General features: G+C 39.6%; 1 protein-coding gene across 4 annotated transcripts in view; it reads right to left on the bottom strand.

The window, feature by feature from the left end:
* The window catches only part of mrrf (mitochondrial ribosome recycling factor), a 52,788-nt gene that overhangs the window by 13,385 nt on the left and 13,284 nt on the right, over positions 1 to 26,119 (bottom strand). For 2 of the 4 annotated variants that reach the window (XM_068012556.1, XM_068012557.1), the window contains exons 2-5: positions 16,692 to 16,903; positions 15,729 to 15,884; positions 9,162 to 9,280; positions 22 to 113 (exon numbers count right to left, since the gene is read on the bottom strand). In XM_068012556.1, the coding sequence (XP_067868657.1) occupies positions 22 to 113; positions 9,162 to 9,280; positions 15,729 to 15,884; positions 16,692 to 16,875 (551 nt within the window). In that variant the 5' untranslated portion in view covers positions 16,876 to 16,903. Of the gene's footprint in view, positions 1 to 21; positions 114 to 9,161; positions 9,281 to 15,728; positions 15,923 to 16,691; positions 16,904 to 26,119 lie in introns of those variants that run through there. The other 2 variants (XM_068012560.1, XM_068012558.1) reach the window with 2 other exon arrangements.

Below are 26,119 nucleotides of genomic sequence, written 5' to 3'. Positions count from 1 at the left end.
CATAACCTTCGAATTACTTACTTAGGAATTGGCACCCTGATCAGAGTCCCATCTACTTCTGGGTTCAGGTTCATTCCACTTTCTCTTATGGCCTTAGTGGCGGCCACCGTCGCCTGTGAACCAGATCAAAAGGTAAATGGTATTAGCACAATAATTACTTACAGATGACTGTTCTGTCTCCGTCCGGCTAATCTATTTGCCCAGAACATGGAAACGTTTACCTCTTTCACCAAGAATATCAGGAAGTTAGATTCAGTCCAAGCAGCTTTGATCCCACTGCGAATTGTGAGCTAAGTCCCCTTGCACACACAGGGATAAAATTGTGGTATTGTAGAGGAGGAGAAAGGAAGGGGGGGAAAAAAAGAGAAAAGTTCTGCCTCTTTGAACATATTTTCAATGGTTTGAGGCCATCTATTTTAGAAACCACAAAGTAATGCTCTTGGGAATAGTCGCAAAACCAAGAAATTTTTAAATCTAAGTTTTTTTTAAAAGTTTAAATTGGGTATCTATATAGATGGTTTATACAACATTCGTTATAACTTAAATAAAAGTGTTTTCTAAAATATCAAACAGATTTAAGTTAAGCAGCAGAACCTAAATGCATATAAAAGTGTAACCTGCGTAACTGTTGAAGGATACGATCGGACATCAATAAAAACACAGGTATGATAGTTATAACGAGTAATTTTTGGGCTGGGCTGAAGGCAATGAACAGAAAGGACTTTATAATCAAAACCAGATTTCCTCCTAATTGTGCTAAACATTTATTTTTATTATGTACTGGCACAGAAATTGCTCATTAATCAACTACAAATTATTTCTTGATAAAGTAGCAATAATGATACGCATCAACAGCATCAAGCAGTCAAACTTGATGTTCACGGTGGCACTCCTTGCCAACACAAATATGAACTCAAAACTTCAATAGAAACACACCTAAATCTAAGTGTATGTATTCCAAAGGTAATGAATAAGTGAGACTGATTTCCAGCTAATAATCTTGGGTTGAGCTTTGATCTCATTATCCCTTCTACTTTATAATTAGTCTCCCTGCACCAAACATCATCCACGTGACATAGATTTAGCAGTTGGCCTGCTCCAAAGTCTTCAATAATAATTTGCCAAATCCACATGGAGAGGTGTGCAAAAGAAGCCTCAGGTGCCACCTCTTCTAATTTTTCGTTTCTCTGTCTCCACAGGAACAAAACATGATTAAAAGGACTAATGGGGTCTTGGCCTTTATCTCAAGGGGGCTGGAATTCAAAAGTGAGGAAGTGATGTGTCAGTTGTATAGAAACTTGGTCAGAACTCACCTGGAGTACTACGTTCAGTTTTGGACATAAAACCTCAGCACAGAATATACTCTCTCTTGGAGAGAGTACAATGCAGATTCACCAGCATGATACCAGGGCTCAAAGAGTTAAATTATGAGGACAGGTTGCATCAACTTTTCTTGTATTCCCTTGAGCCTGGACAGTTGAGCAGTGATCTAATTAAGGTGTCTAAAATGATAATGATTCAATAGGGTCGATGCAGAGAAACTATTTAGAAGTGAAATCAGGAACCATTTTTTCCACACTAAGTGTCATGGAAATCTGGAGCTCTCTCCCTCAAAAGATTGTGAGTGCTGAGTCAACTTAAATGTTCGAGACTGAGACTGATAGATTTTTATTGTGTAAGGGTGTCAAATGAAATGCAGCAAAGACATGCAAATTGAATTGAGGTACAGAACAGCATGATGCAAATGAATGGCGGTATAGGCTCAAAGATGTAAATGGCATACTCCTGTTCCTACGTTCCAAGACGTCTGGTCATCCAGGTTCCACAGCCGCAATAGGTAACTGTTATGTTTGGATTTCCAAGTGGCTCTCACCACTCCACAGTGCAAGGTGTTGATGCTCCAATACTCTTATCTTTCTATCTTTCCAAAATCTTATTTAAAGAGAAGTGGGCAGTAACATTTGGAGTATTATGCTAACTCACCAGTGCCCTAATCAGTAAATGGTAACATGTGCATAATTTAGCACCAGGCCACAGAGACGAAAGGTCCTGGGCCTAATCCCCAGTCTGGGCAATTTCGGTCATGACAGCAGCTGGGGAACAACATTTAGCCTCAGCGTCCCTGAGTAAGGGAGGAAAATGTTAGCCAGGTTTCCTACTCCTGATCACTATCTAATCACTCTTACTGCATAATGTAAGTATAGATGGGATCAGATTTGGTTGTGAAGCTCTTTATAATCAAATAGTTTGTCTAGGCTCACACACTGAAAAAAAGTCACTTGGCTGAGATAGCAAAAGGCTGCTATCACTATAAAACAATACTCCAGCAAAAGTTAACCTTCAGGAGAAAAGTTGAGAAATAGGAAAAAAAATTGGGGCGAAATGATGTTAATAATGTTGGCACTTAGTACAAATAAAAACATTTGATATCCTCCGAGGGATTTTTTTTTTTTTAACATTCCTACAGAGGGGGTTGAGAAGCCAGATGTCAAAAACCAAGCTAAAGCTACTTTTAAATCTTGGTTTTGATCTTGCACTTTGCCTGTACTGTACTAATGGTTCCCATGGCAAATGAGCAAGCAGGGCATGTACATAATGCTTAAATGCCAACCTTTTCAAAAGTGATGGTTTTCAAATTGCAAATTGTGGCATTCTTTTGAAGGATAGTGTCAATCACCAAATGGAAAGCAGTGCTAACATGTCAGAAAACATTTTTAAAATTAGCACACAGCATTAGAAGTAACATGCTAGTAAGCCAGATACAACAAATAACACCACCTTTATATAGCATTTCTAACTAAGAACACCCCAAACTCCTTCACAGAGGCAGAATCAAAAAGATATGGATGCCTACTGAAAGAATATATTAGGAGCTTAGTAAAAGTGGTAGGTTGTATGGAGGAAATGCAGGTCGGTTGAGGCAGGGGATTCTAGAGCATTGGGGCTTAGGTGGTTGAAGGCACAGCTACCATTTGTGGGGCAGAGGGAATAGGAAACCTCACCATCACCGCCTCTGCTAACTCCAGCCAGCATGTTCATCATACCCAATTCTGAGCAGCTAACTAAACTGTTAATCATTGCTATTTTTGCACCTACTCACCATTTCCCCAAAGCATGAGGGGATTAAACAGTTCATTCACTACGATGTTGCAAACACCAAGTGAAGTTACAGGGCATTTTCTTATCTGTTTGCTTGTTGATGCTGTTGGGAAAGCATTTCATGTCCCTGTTGGATGCTCTCCAGTTAATGGCTTTCAAGACAAAGCAGGTCTTTCCCAATTAAAGTTGTTTTCTCCATTTGCCCCATTCTGGGTGATCCAGTGAGCAACAGTGTAAAAAGCCATACAACTCTTGAGATCCCAGACTATCTTTTGAAGTGTGCAATGGGTTTTCCAAACATATTAGATATACTTAGGAAAAATAAAAAAACAGTTCAACTATAATAGAAAGCTCAAATTATTATATTTTCACTATTTGTACACAAATTGTTTTTCTAGGTCTAGGCAGAATAAAAATGAGGGGGAACAGAATTAATTACCTTCTGAATGTTGTAATGACTACAAATAGACTGACACAATTACAGTCACTCAATGTTTTTAACATTGAATAAAACACCCAAATTGTTCATAGACAAAATAATTCAGTATTATGCCATCCTTGCATAAATGTTTACTGTAGATTTCGATCTGGGTTGTGTTGACAGACCAGCTCCCTTTTATTCAAACACAAAGAGAAATCAGAATGTAACAAGTAAGCTCAGCTTGCCTTTCTGGTGATGAAAGCAGAAATGCCAATATCTTTATATGACAAATAGTCACAAACAGACAGAAAAGTAGTGATAAAATAAAGTTAAATCATTTTACTCTTTTTACGCCTTGCATTAACTGTCTAACAATCAAATTTTTTTTAAGTTGTGAAACTTGAATGTATGCACTTACACAAATATAGAACAGCAGTCTTTGTTAAATAGACTGTTTCTACTCAGAAAATGCAAGGTACTATAAAGTTCAATAAACTGCCATTAGCTAGCAGTAATTTTGCATTGCTATTTAGCAAAAACTGAACAGCTCACAGTGTCACAATGTAGACATTCTGACAGTGTGCCTGATCAATACTATACTGGATCCTTAGAGTATTGTAGAAATATAAAGTCAATCATTTCTGCACATATTAAATATAAGAAATGATCCGATTTTGAAAGGTTTTTCTTATTCGTTCATGGGCTGTGGGCGTCGCTGGCTAGGCCAGCATTTATTGCCTATCCCTAATTGCCCTTGAGAAGGTGGGGGTGAGCTGCCTTCTTGAACCGCTGCAGTCCTTGGGGTGTAGGTACAACAACAATACTGTTGGGAAGGGAGTTCCAGGACTTTGACCCAGCAACAGTGAAGGAATGGCAATATAGTTCCAAGTCAGGATGGTGTGTGGCTTGGAGGAGAACTTGCAGGTGGTGGTGTTCCCATGCATCTGCTGCCCTTGTCCTTCTAGGTGGTAGAGGTGGCGGGTTTGGAAGGTGCTGTCGAAGGACCCTTGGTGAGTTGCTGCAGTGCATCTTGTAGACGGTACACTTTGCTGCTACTGTGCATCGGTGGTGAAGGGAGTGAATGTTGAAGGTGGTGGATAGGGTGCCAATCAAGCAGGCTGCTTTGTCCTATGTGGTATTGAGCTTCCTGAGTGTTGTTGGAGTTGCACCTATCCAGGCAAGTGGAGAGTATTCCATCACACTCCTGACTTGTGCCTTGTATTTGGTGCACAGGCATTGGAGAGTCAGGAAGTGAGTTATTCACCTCAGAATTCCCAGCCTCTGGCCTGCTTTTGAGCCACAGTATTTATGTGGCTGGTCCAGTTCAGTTTCTAGTCAATGGTAACCCCCCAGGATATCGATAGTGGGGGGATTCAGCGATGTTAATGCCTTTGATCATCAAGGGAGACGGTTAGATTCTCTCTTGTTGCCTGGCACTTGTGTGGCGCAAATGTTACTTGCCACTTATCAGCCCAAGCCTGGATGTTGTCCAGGTCTTGCTGCATCTGGACACAGGCTATTTCAGTATCTGAGGAGTCGCGAATGGTACTGAACATTATGCAATCATCAGCGAACATCCCCACTTCTGACCTTATTGGAGGGAAGGTCATTGATGAAGCAGCTGAAGATGGTTAGGCCTAGGACACTACTCTGAGGAACTCCTGCAGTGATGTCCTGGGACTGAGATGATTGGCCTCCAACAATCACAACCATCTTCCTTTGTGCTAAGTATGACTCCAACCAACAGAGAGTTTTCCCTGATTGCCAGTGACTTCAGTTTTGCTAGGGCTCCTTGATGCCATACTCGGTCAAATGCTGCTTTGATGTCAAGGGCAGTCACTCTCACCTGACTTCTAGAGTTCAGCTCTTTTGTCCATGTTTGAACCAAGGCTGTAATGAGGTCTGGAACTAAGTGGCCCTGGTGGAACCTAAACTGAGTGTCAGTAAGCAGGTTATTGCTGAGCAAGTGCCGCTTGACAGCACTGTCAATGACACCTTCCATCATTTTACTGATGATTGAGAGTAGACTGATAGGGAAGTAATTGGCTGGGTTGGATTTGTCCTGCTTTTTGTCTTCAGGACATACTTGGGCAATTTTCCACATTGCTGGGTAGATGCCAGTGTTGTAGCTGTACTGGAACAACTTGGCTAGGGGCGCAGCTAATTCTGGAGCACAAGTCTTCAGTACTATTGTCAGAATGTTGTCAGGGCTCAAAGCCTTTGCAGTATCCAGTGCCTTCAGCCGTTTCTTGATATTATGTGGAGTGAATCGGATAGGCTGAAGACTGGCATCTGTGATACTGGGGACCTCAGGAGAAGGCCAAGATGGATCGTCCACTTGGCACTTCTGGCTGAAGATGGATGCAAATGCTTCAACTTTATCTTTTGAACTGATGTGCTGGGCTCCACCATCGTTGAGCATGAGGATATTTGTGGAGCATCCTCCTGTTAGTTGTTTAATTGTCCACCACCATTCATGACTGGATGTAGCAGGACTGCAGAGCTTAGATCTGATCCGTTGGTTGTGGGATTGCTTAGCCGTGTCTATTGCATGTTGCTTCCGCTGTTTGGCATGTATGTAGTCCTGTGTTGTAGCTTCATCAGGCTGATACCTCATTTTTCAGTATGCCTAGTGCTGCTCCTGGCATGCCCTCCTGCACACATCATTGAAGCAGGGTTGATCCTCTGGCCTGATGGTAATGGTAGAGTGGGGGATATGCCGGGCCATGAGATTACATATTGTGGTTGAATACAATTCTGCTGTTGCTAATGGCCCACAGGAAATCTATCCCATTTAACAAGGTGGTAGTGCCACACAACACGATGGTGGGTATCCTCAGTGTGAAAACGGGATTTCGTCTCCACAAGGACTGTGTGGTGATCACTCCTACCAATACTGTCATGGACAGATGCATCTGCAACAGGTAGACAGGTGAGGACGAGGTCAAGTAGGTTTTTCCATCTTGTTGGTTCCCTCACCATCTGCCGCAGACCTAGTCTAGCAGCCATGTCCTTTAGGACTTGGCCAGCTCGGTCAGTAGTGGTGCTACCGAGCTACTCTTGGTTATGAAGGGAATTCAGTGCAGTTATTGCTCACACCATGAAGTTACTCAAAACCATTTTCAAAATATTCTTCAACTCTATTGCAGATAAGAAGCTGCATGAAAAATTCAGTATTCAAAGGGTCACTTATGACTTATGAAAAGCATTTTCTGGCCGCTGTAGGAAGTTATAAATGTACTTTGTTGGACTAAAAAAGTGATACTGAAATATAAATCTATGACACTTTCCAACTGAATTAGAAATGTCTCAAAATCTAAGATGTTTCCATGTGTATCGCACAGACACCTATGGGAATTGAGGGTTAAATCTACTAAGAGGCATCGGAAAACATAATCCATAGGTCAAAATATGCATTTTCTGACATGGTTGACTGTCAAATATTGACGGTGAATTGGTTCTTTAATTTGATAGTCTAAAAACTGTAAGGCACACACAACAGATATGTTACAGAAGAAAGCATTCTAATTCAGACTAAATATAGTTTGCTCCACCATGGTTTATTTGGCAAATGCACCTTATGGTTTGGTATCGACTCACACAAAGCAGGAAAGTCTGAAATTCAAATCCTAGCATATGCTGAATTAGCCAGGATATTACTTTTTTTCCCCTCAGCATCTCCGAAAACAAAATCAGTTACCTGTGCCAGTGTTTGCCAGCCCAGTATCCCTTGCCGGGAAATCGGTGAGGCTGCAATATATTCCATGGACAAATAACCTGCCATTTTTTGTTTAGAATCACATTAAGAATGGTTTAGGAATATAGGAACAAGAGTAGGCCATTTAGCCCCTCAAGTCTGTTCCATCATTCACCGAGTTCATGGCTGATGTGTGCCCTCATTCCATATACCCTCTTATTCCCCATATCACTTAATACCTTAGGTTAACAAAAATCTATCAAACTCAGTTTTAAAATTTAAAATTGGCCTCACAACAACTGCCATTTGCAGAACAGAGTTCCAAACCACTACCACACTCAGCGTGTAGAAGTGTTTCCTAGCTTCACTCTTGGAAAGACCTGGCTCTAATCTTTAGGCTCTGTCCCTTGGTCTTAGCTCACCATTTCTTGGCTGAATTTCTGCAAGGTTGCCAGTGCTACAGAACGATGAGGCCCACCACGAGGCAGCACCTTCAGGAGAGGAATAGACTTAGTGCCACCCAACGGTAGTGTGCCAGGGTGTTCAAAAAATTATAGTTCACAAAGATAAAGGAAAATAGCAGAACCCTCATTGTTACAACGACAGTCCTATTCACAACACTTTTGTCTTTGTAACCACATTCATAACAGTAAAAGACATTATCAGAGTAGGGAGGGCAATTTTGCACAATTGTAGTGAAATCTCTGTTTATCGAGCAAACATGTTTATGAATACGACAATACAAGGTGGAAGTGTGGCTCATTTCCTTCTCATGAAAGATGCTTTGGAATGGAGTACTTACAAGTTAAAATAGGCTTTGAACAATCCATCATCTAGTCAGACAGTAAACAGGCTTTATTGCAACTGAGCATGAGTTTTAACTGAATAGTCTACTGCTCTTTTTGTGATGATAGCATTTGAAATATGGTACAATCATAATATCCAGCAGAATGTGTTCTTTAGAAGCGGTCAGAATTCACCGGGGCCGGTGCTAGATTTTCAACTAGTGTTAACTAGTGTTACATTTCTTTTAGTTTTCTTTATTATCCTTTCATATTCTTCCTTTTATTGCTTATTCTATTCCCTTCTTAAATGATATAGTTTCTGCCTCAATAGCTAATTGCAATGAAGCATTTCATGATTTAATAACCTTGCATGTAAAAAAAACCTAACTTTTCCCTTGTTCTTCTCATTACTATCTTGAGTTTATATCCCCTTGTTAATGATTTGGCAATCAATGGATACCATTTTTCACTGTCCCCTCAAAATCTTTCCTAATTTTGAAAAAATAAAAATGTATTTAACAGATTCACAGTATTTTCACAGATTGGAAAATATTACAGGAAGCTGTGAGGAATAAATGCATTTCCCACCAAGAATGAGGAACACAACTCCTAGTGGCCTGTTAGAAGGCAGTATTTGCAGAGGCCTGAGGCAGCATACCTCCCACCCACTTCAGTCAGTAGTGTGAACTTTAGGCGAAAAGAGAGTGAGGTAAGTGCTTTCTACATCTATTTAGTTTTATGACCGTTGCACATTGATTTACAGTGAGATATATTTAAAGATGGCAGTCTAATTCAGAATGTCAATTTAGAAGACTATTAAAAATCAAGCTTCTGCATTACTCTTATGCTTAGTACTTCTAGGATTTTTAAATACTTTAGAGCTACACTTAGAGTTCATTAGTCTACAACTTTTAAAAAAAAAGTAAATTTTATTCTTATCGCTTATATAGGCTATAAGAGCTACTACATTTTATCACTGAAATGCAATTTCTTAATTGACTAATCAGTGTTGTACACACAATTATATTGTTTTGCCTCAATCAATATTTAACTATATACACCAAGTAAAGGTTAAATAGGCACATACCAGTAATTACATCCACAAATACCACACACTTACGGAACATAAACACTGTGCATTTTCTCCACATTAACTCACCTCAGGGAAACTTGTCATATTCACCAAGATCAGTTGAGGTGACTTCAGGGAGATTTGTCCCAGATGGTTTAATGGAAATTTTCCATTGGTAGTAGTAACTGTTATATGATCCAAAGCACCTAAAGAAAAAGTCATGTTCTCAGCACATGGTGATAGTATTTAACAAACAAAATCAAGTAAATGTAAAATGGAGTATTTTCAGCTAATGTTTCTATAGTAATAGAAGTGCTTGTGATACGACCGAGGCGGAGTGCACTGCCTGTCTTTCTCTAGTTCCACTTCTCCACAGGTCACAACATATATTTAAATGTTTACCCAGTTACCGATACAGCCAATTATATACTCTATTTGTATTTCAGAATAAAATCCACCAACCAGGTTTCTTTAATAAATAACAAAATTATCAATTTATTATAAAACAAGACTTATTCAGAAAAGATGCAAAGCATTAACATGCAGGCTGAAATCTGATAGTTCCCTTCTTCCTTAGCCCAACACACACACGCCAGTTAAAGAAAAAAATAAAGACGTTTTCTCTGCAGAGATCTTTTTTAAAAAAGACAAAAAAGAATACTTTCGCCAAATACTTGTTAATTTTTGAAGGAAAACAAGAAGATTGGGAATGATATCAGTTGTCCATTTATTCTGGCATCCCAAATGCATGTAGACAGCTGTCACTAGGATCTTTCTGGAGCTGTTCTTTTCAGGTGGCATTGAGAATTAGTCTGGCAGTCTTTTCAGGAGAAATGTGGCATCAGGGGTTTCAGCTATCACACACGGGATTCACAGGGTTTCTCAGAGAGGTGGAAAAAGGATGAACCACAAGCCGACTCCCAAATGACTCAAAACAATATCCAAAATGAAACCAACTCTTGACCACCACAAGTCTTGACATGCCACTTCTCTGGAAACAACTCCCCTAGTCACCAAGACTCTTGTGGTTTATTGAGCTTAAGGCAGCTGACATCCAGTAAAGGTTGTTTTTAAATGGAAAGCTCAAGTCCCAAAGTCCTTCCAGTGATCTTTTTTTGAAAAAAAAAACAATCTATGGAATCACTTCAATCCTCCAATGAATCCATCTCTACAATTCTACAACACAAGTCCTCAAAAAATATTAAAAAAGGAAGCACTTTCATACCACTTGTTTAAATTGAATGTTCATAGATCATAAATGGGTCTTCCCTGCATTCAATTTAGAATTGTTCCTGCAAATCTACTGCAAAATTCCCATACCTTCATCCTACTATAAAATGAACATAGGTCCTGAGACACAATTTTCTACAAATAATAGAAATTCAGCTCAATTTTATCTCTTAACAAGTTGCCTAGTGGTCATACAAGGTTACAATTATATGTTAAATGCAATAGGCGATAGATGGCATGCTACAAGTCACTGGTTACTTATGACACATTTTATGTTCTGAAACAATAAAGCAGCCATTTTGGAAATAGGCAGAAAACAATGGAAACCCAAAACTGCTAATTCTATGGTTTTGCTGTTTTCGTTCCTGTGATCAACTCAGAAATAAGCTGCTTCTAAAATACATGAAAGTCTCAAGCTGCTGGATAGTTGTATCTTGTGGACTACTGTCAGCATAAATAAATTACCTGATATTAGTTTAGTTTAGAGATACAGCACTGAAACAGGCCTTTCGGCCCACCGAGTCTGTGCCGACCATCAACCACCCATTTATACTAATCCTACACTAATCCCATATTCCTACCACATCCCCACCTGTCCCTATATTTCCCTACCTATATATAATGGCCAATTTACCTACCAACCTGCAAGTCTTTTGGCTTGTGGGAGGAAACCGGAGCACCCGGAGAAAACCCACGCAGACACAGGGAGAACTTACAAACTCCACACAGGCAGTACCCAGAATTGAACCCAGGTCGCTGGAGCTGTGGGGCTGCGGTGCTAACCACTGCGCCGCCTGCAAATCCCAGGACTTCACACCACATCACCCATGCATCTTGGAGCAATGGAAGTATTAATGATGCTGTTTCTGGCTACTGATGTCATTGTGAAAATGAGTCAAATGTAAAATAATCCCTGATGAATTGGTTTTCTTCAAGTAACTATATTGGAGAATCAAATTGAAAATAGGACATTATCCAAGTGAAGAGGAACGTTTTGCAGATGCTTGATCTTGTAATGTGAAGTCATTATGGTTTTAATTTCCAGAAAATTTTCCTTAATTTTGATAATAGCCTTCAGGAGGCAGAAGGAGTTGAATATTTTCTGTAAATCTCCCTGAATTAACAGCTCCCTTATACAGACAAGACTGAAATAAATTTTGGTTTCATAGTATGTGTTGATAGGAGTTTTGGAAAATCAATTCTGATAATAAATGAAGCCTAATGTAAATAGTCAGTCGACATTACATTAATAATGGTTTTAATAATCCTTTCTATTGAAAGTAAACATGGACAGAAATATTGATGTCACACAGCTCCAGATGTAGGATCCCACATTTGATCCTAAAAGAACCTTAGTATCTGAAGACTGTTCTACTACAAATAAATCAGGGACTCAGCATTACAGTCCAGCATCCATTCACACTCTGTCTCTATAATTTGTTTCCATACCTCAGTCAACTCCTAAAAAAACAATAAAACTGTATTATTGGGACTTGTTGCACATATCACTGAATTCAGAGCACAGTAAATACACATTGAATATTATTTATCATAGCATATGGCAATTAAAGTTTCAGTGTCAACATTTCTATTCTGGCTGTTAAAAATAAGCAAGACAACATGGAATGGTGCTTCAGCATGTTACAAGATGGTTAATATTTTGCTCCGAATATTCCACATGGCTTAAATTCTAATGCACCTAGATTGTTGGCAGAAACATTTGAAGAAAATGTAATTTTACTATTGGCAGCTCGTTCTCACAAGTTTTGTAGTTCAATATAACCAAAAGTTTTTATTTGGAAGTTTTATGTCAGCACTTAATCAACCAAGGTGAAAAAACAACTCCTTAAATAACAGAAATAGGTACTTAATAACTTGTTAGCTATCTGGAACACAATTTTTTTCTGCCTTGGGATGCTGTTACCTGTCAGCCTACATAAAAAACCAATCCATAACATCTGCAAACACTTCTGCTATACGATTTTGACATGTGCCTCCTTCAAAAACCATTTTCTGGAAGCTATTAGCAAAAATGGATTCTTCCTGGTCAAGACCATGGTAAAGAGGGGCTCTGAAAGGTCGGACAGGATGACCAAAGTATAATGTAGCACACCCAAAAGCATGGTTATTCACTCAAAATAAATGTGCATTTTATGAAGTGTGGAATATCAAAAATTAGTAAGCTTGCATGTGGGAGAGTTGACACCATTTGCTTTCTTAAACTGGTGTTTGGATTTCTTTCTAAATTGCTATATCTTTTTTTTTTTAAATCGAATATTAAATGTCCTACATAACTTTCAAAATGAAACATTCCACAGAATCTTTGTGCAAAATTTTTAATTCAGATTACTGAAATGTGCAATTAGGAAATAATAAATTAAATACAATGTTTATAATTTTCATAAGACTATAATATGCACTCGGAGAAGAGGGTAGGCTCCATTTTTATTTAACAGCACTCTTTTCAGAGCAAAGTAAAATTGTACTCTTTTTGGTTTTGTGAAAGATAATAAATATGGATAGCTTCCTGTGCAGTAGCAATATTCTCCAAAAGTGAAAACAGAACACCATATATTTTTGGTTCAGAAACATGGTCCTCATTTCAGGAAGCTTATTAGCGTTTCACATTAAGATTCTGGTTCGTGGGGCACTGGCACCAGTACTGGGGAAAGCGGTGACTGGACCGTTAGGACAGTCTACACCTGAACTGTGCTGGGTTCTAACGAGCCGCATAACTAGGGAAGTAGAGAGGGTTTTAAACTGAATAGTGGGGGCAAGGGATCAAATTTGGGAAGATATGGTAAATCAAGGAGTAGAGACAAGGCAAGGGAGAAAGGTATAAATGTGGGAAATGATAAACAGACTGTGACAGGAAGGGACAGAGTGTACAAATCTAAGGGTAAATCAACAGATAAGGCTAGAGGTTACAAAAATAATAAAAGGACCAAACTCAACGCTCTGTATCTGAATGCATGTAGCATTCGAAACAAAACAGATGAACTGAGAGCGCAAACAGAAATAAATAAGTACCATCTGTTAGCCATTACAGAGACATGGCTGCAGGATGACATAGATCGGGACCTGAATATTGAAGGGTACATGGCATTTAGGAAGGACAGGAAACTAGGAAAAGATGGAGGGGTAGATCTGTTAATTAATATTAGCACAATAGAAAGGGATGACCTAAGTTCAGGAAACCAGGATGTAGAAGCGGTTTGGGTAGAGATGAGAAATCATAAAGGCAAGAAGTCACTTGTGGGAGTGGTGTACAGAAAGAAATAATGGCAGCTTGTCAGAAAGGTACTGCGATAATTATAGGGGATTTTAACCTACATATAGACTGGAAAAATCAGATGGGCAGAGGTAGCCTAGATGAGGAGTACAGAGAATGTTTTCCGGATAATTTCTTGGAACAGTACTTTCTGGAGCCACCCAGAGAGCAGGCTACACTAGACCTGGTATTGTGCAACAAGATAGGATTAATTAATGACCTCATTATTAAGGCACCCTTAGGTAGCAGCCATCATAATATGATTGAATTTTACATTCCATTTGAGGGAGAGAAGATGGGTCCAAGACAAGTATTTTAAACTTCAATAAGGGTAATTATGAGGGCATGAAAGCAGAGCTAGCTAAAGTGAACTGGCAAATTAGGTTAAGGGATAGGTCAATAGAGATGCAGTGGAAGACATTTAAGGGGATATTTCAGAATACACAGAATAGATACATTTCAATGAAAGAAAAATTCCAAGGGTGGGACCCGCGTTCCGTGGTTAACTAAAACAGTTAAAGACAGTATCAAACTTAAAGAAAAAGCCTGTATTTGTGCAAAGTTGGGAGGCAGGTCAGAAGATTGGACAGAATATAAAAAACAGCAAAGAATGACTAGCTAGAAATATAAAGACAGATCGTAAAAGTTTCTATAGATATTTTTAAAAAGTTAACAAAATGAGTGTTGATCCTATAGAAAGAGAGTCTGGGGAATTAATAATGGAGAATAAGGAGATGGCAGATGAAAAGAACAGGTATTTTGCATTGGTCTTCACTACTGAGGATACAAGTAGGGAGGTTATGCTTCAGTTATACAGGGTACTGGTGCGACCGACCACATCTGGAGTTCTGTATAAAGTACTGGTCTCCTTTTTTAAGGAAGCATTGGAGGCAGTACAGAGAAGGTTTACTAGGCTAATATCTGGAATGGGCAGGCTGTCTTACAAGGAAAGATTGCGCAGGCTAGGCTTGTATCCGCTGGAATTTAGAAGAGTAAGAGGCAACTTGAATGAAACATATAAGATCCTGAGGGGTCTTGACAGGGTGGATGTGGAAAGGATGTTTCCCCTTGTAGGAGAATCTAGAACTAGGGGTCACTGTATAAAAATAAGGGGTTGTTCAGTTGAGACAGAGATGAGGAGAAATGTTTTCTCTCAGAGGATCGTGAGTCTTTGGAATTCTCTTCCTCAAAAGGCAGTGGAAGCAGAGTCTTTGAATATTTTTAAGGCAAGGATTCTTGATAAGCAAGGTGGGGTGAAAGGTTATCAGGGGTAGGTGGAAATGTGGAGTAAGGGAAAATGTGGAGTAATCAGTTCAGCCATTAACTTATTGAATGGCGGAGCAGGCTCAAGGGGCTGAGTGGCCTACTCCTGCTCCTAGTTCGTATGTTCGTATGTACACCATATATCTTTTAAATATAAAGTTTGGCTAATCACTCATCTTGACTTTTTAACTTCTACCACTCAGACAAAGAATTTAATGAAATTTAGTTTGGGGCAGATTTCAGCAAACCCCAGGAACACTTAATTCAAGCACTTGACTATAAAAATAGTGTTGCATTAATAAAATAACAGCCTCACAAATGCACAGTACTGGAAATGAAGGGCAATTTTGCCAAACAAAATGAGTGATTACTTGAGCAGCAATTTAGGTACTGGATACTTTGTGGGAAGCCAAATCAGCTTGTTGGATAATGAATAAAAATACGTAAAATGGAGGTCAACTTACAGTTGCATATTATGATGTGCGATTTTGATGAGAAGAGGCATTCTAATCATATTATAATGGGCTGTTGGACACTTTGACTGCAGCAGCAAAGAGCAATTTAAGATTCCTCTGTTATGTTATGTGGACTATTGATAGCTGTATGTGTGGCATTTAAAAAAAAAATGTGCTGGTTAATGTTATGAAGGAAGTGGTGAGTGGCAGAAGCAAAATTCTGGGTGACCTGTGGTAGCATATGTACAGCGACATGTTGTATGAAAATCAGTTCCAGCCGAGTAATAAACCAGCATGAATAAGCCACACATACATGGTATAATTAAAAGTGTATTATTTCTAAAGGCTCTAGGTTTTTTAACTTTTCTACTTTTAGAGCAGGATCAATAATTAAAATTTGTTTACCAAAATACATAATACATCTATAAAGCTCACCTGGTGAGGTTCTTATATTTAAATTCTTCCAATAATCATCTTTGAGATTCTCTATGATTGCCAGCATTTCTTGTTTTAATTCATTGAGGTTAATAATGTCCTCCACTAAAGCAGCATTAATGTTCACTCGAGGTCCTGGCAGTCCTTTAGCTTTCACTGCAAGTTACAATCAGCAACAATTCAGCTACATTACACTGCAAGTATAAAGAATATATAAGCTGATGTAAGTTCAGCACAAAGTAACTTGCCATTGGGGCTCATCTGTAAATAGATGAAATCAGTTAAATTCATATAGATTTACCACATCTGTAATACTGAACAGAGTTATTTTGTGTTGGTACACCAAAGGGACTGGGATAATTCAGTAATTAGACCACTTCTTTATATTCCTGTGTTCTGTATACCAAATTAAGTAGGATGTTTTCTTGCTTGCTGTTGGCTCATAAACGCTCTTTGTATACATTATTAAAATGCTGCTTATTTTCAAGTATTCTACCAAACTTTTCATTGAACTCACCTAGGCAAATATTCACATTTGATAACCACCTTACAATTACATTCTAGTGGTGGTATTTGCATCTTGCTGGTTGTGTAACCAGCAGATACTTTTAGAGATCACTTGGAAAGGCCTTGTAAACATTTCCATCTCACAAACAAGCAATAGCATACACTGAGTTCAGAGATGGATGCCAAAAAGTATTTACTGTACACATTTGCATACCACAAAATATATTCCCAGATGATAGGATTTCAAGCCCAAAACAGGATTACATTTTGAACCAATACGTCAACCATTACTAGCTGAATTACAAAAACTGAACTGAACCAGATGACTTTCTATAATAGTATCACAAACATAATTACATAGGCAAATGATTTCAGCAACTAAATGTACACCTTTTCCATTTCTATGTATTATATATTCTTACTAGAAAGGGAGGAGTAAGAAGGGAGGACGGTTACCTTTGGTCTTCTTGGTAGCAAACTGTCGGCTCTGGGTTATATGCAGGGCCCCACACTGCTTGCAGTTGTCCAGGAACACAGCTGCAGGTCCTACCCGGTTCTCCACTGCTGATCGCATAAAAAGCGGCCGGAATTTGTAGAACGTAGGTCCTAGTTGGTACATCTGTCTCAACACAATTGACATTGTGCAGGAAACTGCTGTTAATTCTTACCTAGAGTATAGCAGAAAGGCATTTTCAGGGTTGAGGAAAAGTTCAAAAAGACTCAGTAAGACAGATGCAAGACAGAAAAGCTTGCAACAGCTTGTTAACATTATTTAATTTTTTTTATTTTCCTCATTCGTTTTAGTTTTCCCAGGCCTCTGTCAGTAAGTCACCTATCTATTCATAATGTTGCAAGGCAGACAAATACAACTTTTCCTTCAACGTCTTCCAACATTCAAATCAAAACTCATTTTATTCCAGTAAGAACTTTTTTTTTTACACACATGCTCTAAAATAGCTCTTTCCAACTCAATGTAACATTCAGCCACATACAGCCCCTGAAAAGTACTGCCAATCAATTATTACACTGAAAATTTCAGCTGTGTTTGATACCAGCTGCTATCTTGTGCATAACCAAAGCTTTAAAGCATATTTATTGAAGATACTGAGGTGTGGGAAATATCCTGCAAATTTGAATAATTTCTATTAGTCTCAAATAATTAAGGTCAGCCTTGTAATTCTATTTGATTTCTTGGTTGAATTTAATGTTGATCAAGGTGATCGATGCTAGTGCTGGGAAGTAGAAACCTTTCCACCTTTAACACCCACTGAACCACTTTCCAGTTCAGGTATAACACAGACCAGATGCAGAATAAAGTCCATTCCACTCTAAAAACGAGAAATGCTGGAACCACTCAGCAGGTCTGACCCGAAACGTTAACTCCGCTTCTCTTTCCACAGATGCTGCCAGACCTGCTGAGTGGTTCCAGCATTTCTTGTTTTTATTTCAGATTTCCAGCATCTGCAGTATTTTGCTTTTATTCATTCCACTCCATCCCTTCAATCCCTTAAACCAATTTTCACACCAGTAAGCCCTGCTGCAAGGGTGTGAATGTTTCCAATTTTCACACAAACCATCCCAGTAGCCTCTGAGTGAGATTGCTAATTAGTGCTATATTTCAAGCAGCTTTGTGCTGTAGATCTTATGCCTATTAGAAACTGGGTTCAAACTGCCCAAACTCATTCTATGTAGGACCTTTATAGTAGAAAGGGGAAGCATTTATCCATTCTGCCTGGGCGGGATTTGAATGCAAGTCCCAAAGGACAGATTTTAACTTAACATGCCACCCAGTCTCCTAAAAATAGACTCTCTGAATTTCAGTAACACTTGAAGTCATATTCATGAAGATTTCTCCTGGTTATGGGAGGATAAATTACACTGGATCAGTGAATACATTTATCAGTATTAATTGTCGACATCAGTCAGTTTTACTAAAATCTCAGCTGCTTGTTCCTGGTTTGTTACTTTTTTTTAATTCGTTCTTGGGATGTAAGCATCGCTGCCAAGGCCAGCATTTATTGCCCATCCTTAACTGCCCTTGAAAAGATATCCGATTCTGTGAATATTCTGACTGAGTATATCATTTTTGTATCCTGTGAACAGAGTTCTAAACGTAACAAACATTACATTAGTTTTTCCCTATTAACCCAGCCAAATTAACTCAGACTGAGAATATCAATCAATTACTCAAAGTTCTTATTCACTAATTGTGTTAATGCTAACCTGGGAAAGTTGCTAACAAAATAGGGATCGTTGATTTAATGGTTACTCGGCAGCTAGGAATGGTGCGACTGTGTAAAATTATAAGATTCTAAAGTGGAATCTATTAAAACACAGTACTAAATGCAGACTTGTTACAAAATTAAAAGGTAATTCCCAGTAAACTTGTGATAAGCATGTCACAATTGTAAATCCTTTAGTGTAAACATCAAGGTGCACTAAAGGCGTAGAGGGCAGAAAAACACACCTAAATGATAATACCTTCACATAAAACTAAAGTCATTAGAAAAACAGATGTGGTGATCTTGAAGCCGTAATTTTATTTTGAAGTTCTAATGCCAGTTCAGCTCACATGTGGTTTGATGAAGGCATCTGAACCCCTCCCCTCAGCAAATAGATTACGATCTTGTAATGATTCACCTATTTATACGAAGCATGCTATTTCTTGGTATCAGTGAAAGAAAGCTGCTGCTTTACTTGTAGTGCAAGTCTGAAGTTAAAACCTCAGCTGACTCCAGAACAAAGGCTTGAGATTCCCTGTAGTGAGTCGCACACAGTTCTTCCAAATCTCAGGTGCAGCTTTTGACCTTTATATGTGATGTCAGTAGTGGGGTTCGAAGAGCAATTGTGATTGGTAATGGCTTTAAAAGCAGGAGCAGGAGTTGAGAGGTGGAACTAGATCATCAGGAGCATGCCTGACATTTTCATTTTCACTTCATATAAAAACATCAGGAAAAGAAAATATGAGGATAAATATCACTTATTCTTACCAAAGTAGGTGTGCCAGTTGTGTGTGTGTGTGGAGTATAACAGAAATTGTATGAGCCATCTTTGTCACTTGAGAACTGACTATGAATAGTTTGGTAAGATTTTCCCATGATTCCGAAGTTTGTTCTTTTCTGGTGTATTCATAGTGCAGCAAGCAAACTGGGAGCCAATCACTCCAAGTCCACTTTAGGTCAAGAAAGATAATTAGAGACAGTTCCAAAATCAGGCAACATAACTTTCAATAAAAGCAAAATATTGCAGATGCTGGAAATCTGAAACAAAAACAAAAAGTGCTGGAAAAACTCAGCAGGTCTGGCAGCATCTGTGGAGAGAAAAGCAAAGTTAACGTTTCAGGTCTGTGACCTTTCATCAGAAAGGTCCTGATGAAAGGTCACGGACCTGAAACGTTAACATAACTTTCAGAATGTATTCACCAAAGGAGAGAACCTGACAATGAAAGCTTTTGTAAGTACGCAGCCTGACCAAATGCCCAGCTCCTTCAACCAAAACTGTACACTACATTCCACTATCTGCAGTTCATGTCTCAAATGATCAGGTACTGTAGATTCTACTTCCTGCTCTAGAATTTGGCATCCTATGAACCCTTGATGTGCTACTGATTCACATACCATCCAAGATATCAAATGTTCAACATGTTGTTACAGCCAGGTGAGATGGGGTCTAGGGGTTCCCTCTCAGCCTTTGCCTGGTTTAATAGTAACAGGGTTTAATTTTAGAAACACCGTGTTTTTAGCTCCCCCTTCAGTGAATCCTTGTTCACTGCTCCAATTGTAATGCAAAGAAATCAGACAGGTTTCCTTAGATTTAAACAAAGTAAAAGTTTATGAATCTTAAACTCTAATCCAGTTAATGACTACGAATATGCGACGCGACCAGGCTAGCATGCATACGCGATAAACACATACGCAGATAGAGACAGAAAAAGTAGAAAAGAATAAAGGGGAACAGTTTGAGGCAATATCTGTTAGTTATTTCGTGTCTTTTGAGTTCAATGATGAGTCTTTGGATGCTGGTAAATCCTGCTGTTCATTGGGGCCCAGTTCACACTGCAACTTGTTTTGATGTTGGAGTCTTTTCTCTCTTGAGGTTTATGTGTCTTCCACGGGTCCGGTGGCTTGAGAGAAAGCACAAGAGAGAAACAGCCAGGAGAGAGGCTTGTTTGTTCCAGCTTCAGTTGCAAAACTGCCTTCTGTATTCAAACTGTCCTGTGGCTAGTTCAAAAAACCTGGACCAGCCAGTTAGTCATGTGGCCAACTGGTTTAACCAGTCCTGGCTTTGTGGATTGTATCATCTTAGCAGTCCCTGGAATGTGCTTCCTTACACCTTCAATGTCTGGTAATAAAATTCCATTTGGGTTACAATATACAGTATGGGACAAAACACATAACTTCACTGAGAATCTGGTGAAAAAGTATTGCTGCAGTACCACTGAATATATTTTTCACCACTTGACTGCCAAAACCGTTGTGAAATAATTATCTCTCGGGTCTAAGCTGCTCTGGATCTGGCTACTAGAAGGTACTCAACAGTGATCTAGGATAGCTCTTCTGTGTAAAATAAATCAATTTATACTCACACCCCTCAGCACTATAGCTGACTTGAGGTCAGGAGCTCAGCATGTGGGAAAACATATCCCAGCAAACTGGAAGTGCTATTGTAGTTAATGGGTTTAAACATTACATAAGCAATAATGCCAAAAAATCTACTTTGAAAGACCTACTTCAAACTTGATATTAACACATTTGAATAATACAGATCACTCCTCAATCAATAGAAGCTTCGTTTTAACCTTTGCAACCTGATTTTAACTTGCTATACTATACAAAATGAGATGCAAAGTTTTAACTAAAAAACCTTTCTAAATACCTTCAAATACAGAAGCAATCATGTCTAGAGTGCTTCAGGAACAAATGAGATGCACATTTTAATGTTTTCTTCCCTTTATTCATTATGGTTTATTCAAATCATTTCATGTACTTTTCAAACTATTTTTGTCATTCCACCTACTATATAGTTGGGTTTTTAATATTACTTCTGAGCACATATGCTGTGTAAAAGTATTTTTAAGTTAAATACCAAAACAAGAGAAGAATGGCACAATTGTGGGGCATCAGCATTAAGGATTTAAGGCTCATTAACAATCTTAATTCCCAATGAAATCTGTAATTACTATATTCGTGCAGCTGCATGTTTAACCCTTTCTTCCTGAAACTGTATTCTCAAAGGCAGCCACCATTATTGTTTGTAACTTATTCATTATTCTAGTCATTAATAATTAGAATTTGTGCTGTAATCCCATTCTGGAAGCAGCTCTTTTACATCTCTGGTACTAACGTTACTGTGCAATTTCCTCCTGTAAATTAATGCGCAATAGGTGGCTTGACTGATGAATATAACTTTGTAATTTTGTTCCCAATATGTAATCCGTATTTTCCCAACTGTAACAATTAAATACAGTTGTAAAAATACTATGCCTCAGACAATTTCTTCCAGCAGATTTTTAAAAATACTCAAGCCTCCTTCTATAATTGATGTTTCTTTTCTCCTCTGAGGTACCATCACTCTACTCTTCCCATGTTGAGATGCAACTGGCAACCCGCTTTTCTGATTGAGACATTAGGAAAATGGCCCAAGGTGAAGCATTTGCAGATGGTGTCTCTGTATTCCTGGGAGAAAGGTTCTAGGCTCCAGGCACCACCTGGCAATATTGTGGCTACGAGGTAGAACTTGTCGTTTGGCGAGTTACAAATTTACGTCTTACCACTCTGTGGCACAGCAATGATGGTTTTTTCAAAATCTTATCCAGGACACACTTGAATGTTTTACCATGTTAAAGGTACTATATAAATATAAGTTGTTGTTTACTTCAGCATAATCCAAACAATGTCGCGAACTGCAAAAGTCGTGGAATACATGCAATACTTCAATAAATTGTTTAAAAGCATTTCTAAGCATGAGCTTTTGTGTCCGGAACAGAATAGTTTTTTTTCCCACACGTATAACTGTGGGTTAGTCAAAGGATTGATAGAAGAATGGATAATGCAATATGCATGTCACTGAGACTGGCTACTTGTGTATCTCATAAAACACAAAAGGACCTCACCGTGCTAAAGAGGACAGCAGCTAAAATGTGTGTTCAAAAACAATACACATCATACATCACAGCCTTAATTTTCCAGACACGCCAGCAGCAGGCATGGGTAAGAAAATTGGACCCCCAACCTACTGTACCTTTATTTGCACCACACTTCTGAGGGAAGCAAAGAGACTGCATGACAGCCATGAAAAGCCTGTTCAAATAGTATATTTAGGAAAATGCAGTCCCACAATGAATTATATGAGTTCAGATGACATGCACAATAGAGAAACAGGCTTGGTCAGTTTTGGAGTATAGCTTAAAGCAAGTCTGCTGCTATTGTTACACAGAGTGTTTTGAAGTCTAGTTTATTGGCAGTGAACATTTCTTTGAACATCCTGGATACCTTGGAAATACTCAGCAGGTTTGGCAGTATCTGTGGAGAGAGAAGCAGAGTCAACATGCCATTAACATACTGTTTGCCTTTGCTCCATGACCTTCTGGTCAGTTATTCTCTGTGACCCTCTGTCCTATCAACACCTTGCCTTTTGTTATCTCTTGCCCTACCCCCGCTTTAGTTGCTTAAAACCTATTACATTTCTAACATTTGCCTGTTCTGATGAAGGGTCACTGACCTGAAACGTTAACTCTGCTTCTTTCTCCACAGATGCTGCCAGACCTGCTGAGTATTTCCAGCATTTCTTGTTTTTATTTCAGATTTCCAGCATCTGCAGTATTTTGCTTTTATTATCCTGCATATCCTGAAACAGGGCTGTGTTCTCGCACCCACACTTTTTGGGATTTTCTTCTCCCTGCTGCTTTCACATGCGTTCAAATCCTCTGAAGAAGGAATTTTCCTCCACACAAGATCAGGGGGCAGGTTGTTCAACCTTGCCCGTCTAAGAGCGAAGTCCAAAGTACGGAAAGTCCTCATCAGAGAACTCCTCTTTGCTGACGATGCTGCTTTAACATCTCACACTGAAGAATGCCTGCAGAGTCTCATCGACAGGTTTGCGTCTGCCTGCAATGAATTTGGCCTAACCATCAGCCTCAAGAAAACGAACATCATGGGGCAGGATGTCAGAAATGCTCCATCCATCAATATTGGCGACCACGCTCTGGAAGTGGTTCAAGAGTTCACCTACCTAGGCTCAACTATCACCAGTAACCTGTCTCTAGATGCAGAAATCAACAAGCGCATGGGTAAGGCTTCCACTGCTATGTTCAGACTGGCCAAGAGAGTGTGGGAAAATGGCGCACTGACACGGAACACAAAAGTCCGAGTGTATCAGGCCTGTGTCCTCAGTACCTTGCTCTACGGCAGCGAGGCCTGGACAACGTATGCCAGCCAAGAGCGACGTCTCAATTCATTCCATCTTCGCTGCCTTCGGAGAATACTTGGCATCAGGTGGCAGGACTATATCTCCAACACAGAAGTCCTTAAAGCGGCCAACATCCCCAGCTTATACACACTACTGAGTCAGCGGCGCTTGAGATGGCTTGGCCATGTGAGCCGCATGGAAGATGGCAGGATCCCCAAAGACACATTGTACAGCGAGCTCGCCACTGGTATCAGACCCACCGGCCGTCCATGTCTCCGTTATAAAGACGTCTGCAAACGCGACATGAAATCGTGTGACATTGATCACAAGTCGTGGGAGTCAGTTGCCAGCATTCGCCAGAGCTGGCGGGCAGCCATAAAGACAGGGCTAAATTGTGGCGAGTCGAAGAGACTTAGTAGTTGGCAGGAAAAAAGACAGAGGCGCAAGGGGAGAGCCAACTGTGCAACAGCCCCAACAAACAAATTTCTCTGCAGCACCTGTGGAAGAGCCTGTCACTCCAGAATTGGCCTTTATAGCCACTCCAGGCGCTGCTTCACAAACCACTGACCACCTCCAGGCGCGTATCCATTGTCTCTCGAGATAAGGAGGCCCAAAAGAAATACCTTTCTTCCCTCTACATCGTTGCCTCTTTGTTGAAAGGCAACAATTGACCAGCACACACTTTTCTGGAGTTCTGACAACTACTGTTGGACAAGTTAAAGCTTACAATGTCAGGAGGATGGGAATCCCTATCGGTGTTCCCACAGGGCTGGATGAATTGCATGAAAAGGACTAACTAATAAGGATACAACATCTTCAGATCAACAATACCTCATGCAGTATGTTTTCTCCTGGCAACACCCAAAGATCCATGTTTACAGACCATGCCATTCCAACATGGATATGTCAGAAATACCTGTCTTTGGCACCGCCACTTCACAGCAGAGGCACTGATTCAGCTATGCACCGTGCTGTAAGCTATTTTACAAACAATGGCAAGGACTGGGATGGCTCTTCCCATATTACAAGGATCACAAATGCATTAAGTTTCTATGCCATAGTATCTTTCCAGGCTATTACTGACTATTCTTCATACACTTTCACAAATTGTCACCCCAAGAGCATGCTGAGCCTCCATCATTCAGACCCTTCCTAGCACATATCCTTTTCTACTGCCTTATCCAACAAACACTGTTCATGCTAAGAAATAAAATGTAGGTTAATAAACCAGCCTACTGTTCATTCCTGCATTAAGGACGAGACTGACATCAGGTTTAATAGGGGAGACACTTTGTCACTTTCTCATTGGAAAACAGACACCCAGTAGAGAAGGCTCAGAACTTCCATTGCCTGGTACGCTTTACAAGAAATCATAGACATGACCCAGCTGGTCATCAGTGCTCCACATGTCAACCCAAATATAACAACAGGAAGAAATACCCCTCCATAATCAGGTGGTTCTAGACCACACACAAAGTTATTTTGTGCATTAATACCCATTATCCAGAGGGCCACTATAAGCTTTTACTCTGCAGGAGTCAATGGTGCATGCGTTATTTGACAGTCGCGAGAAAGATTTGCATTTATGCAGCATTTGTCATGCTCAACCGACAATAAATTACTTTTGAAGTGTAGTCACTCCCATGTAGACAAAGTGGCAGCTGACACTCCAGCATTCAGACCCTTCCTAGCGACATATCCTTTTCTACTGCCTTATCCAACAAACATTGTTCATGCTAAGAAATAAAATGATCTACATTTTCTGATTTTACATTGCAAATACTTTGTAAATCCTCAGTGCTTTATTCTGGTGACCTTATAAGGTGTGCTTGTCCTATGCCTCAACCTAAAGCTGTGTCAGATGGACTGCTTAACACAACATGCTGTGAATTCTTGGTTTAGTGACCATTTCCTCCAATCTCCTCAGCTCGAGAAGAATCTAAAGGAAAAGAAAAGTAACATATCCTCCAGCCAATGCTCTACGCATGCTTTGCAGCTTCCTTCTCAGAGAATGCAATAGGTGAACATCTAATTAGGTTCATGCCTTGTGAAGGGATAGTACGCATATATAAAGAAGTACCTACACTTATCTTCGCATTTCCCCTGATCCAGATGAATTTTTCCCTCATTTGTTCCCAGGTGTGGCAGACCTGGGAGACACAGTCACTCGCTCATGACCTCCATGCTTGCAGCTTGCACACATGCTAACTTCAAGTCTACTGCCTCTTCTACTACCACAACAACTTAGATTTATATAGTGTCTTTAATGTAGAAAAAAATCTCTCAATGCTTCACAGAAGTGTTAAGTGACAAACACTGACACCGAGCCAAACAGAAACATACTAGGAAGGTGACTAAATGCTTGGTCACAGAGGTGGATTTTAAAGAGGGTCTTAAAGGAAGAGAGGAGGCAAAGAGATTTGGAGAGGGAATTCAAGGGCCTGGATGGCTGAAGGCATGAGAGGGAGATGCACAAG

Source organism: Heterodontus francisci, chromosome 32, assembly GCF_036365525.1.
Source record: "Heterodontus francisci isolate sHetFra1 chromosome 32, sHetFra1.hap1, whole genome shotgun sequence".
Taxonomy (NCBI): Eukaryota; Metazoa; Chordata; class Chondrichthyes; order Heterodontiformes; family Heterodontidae; genus Heterodontus; species Heterodontus francisci.
This window is presented reverse-complemented; position numbering and strand designations above follow the sequence as displayed.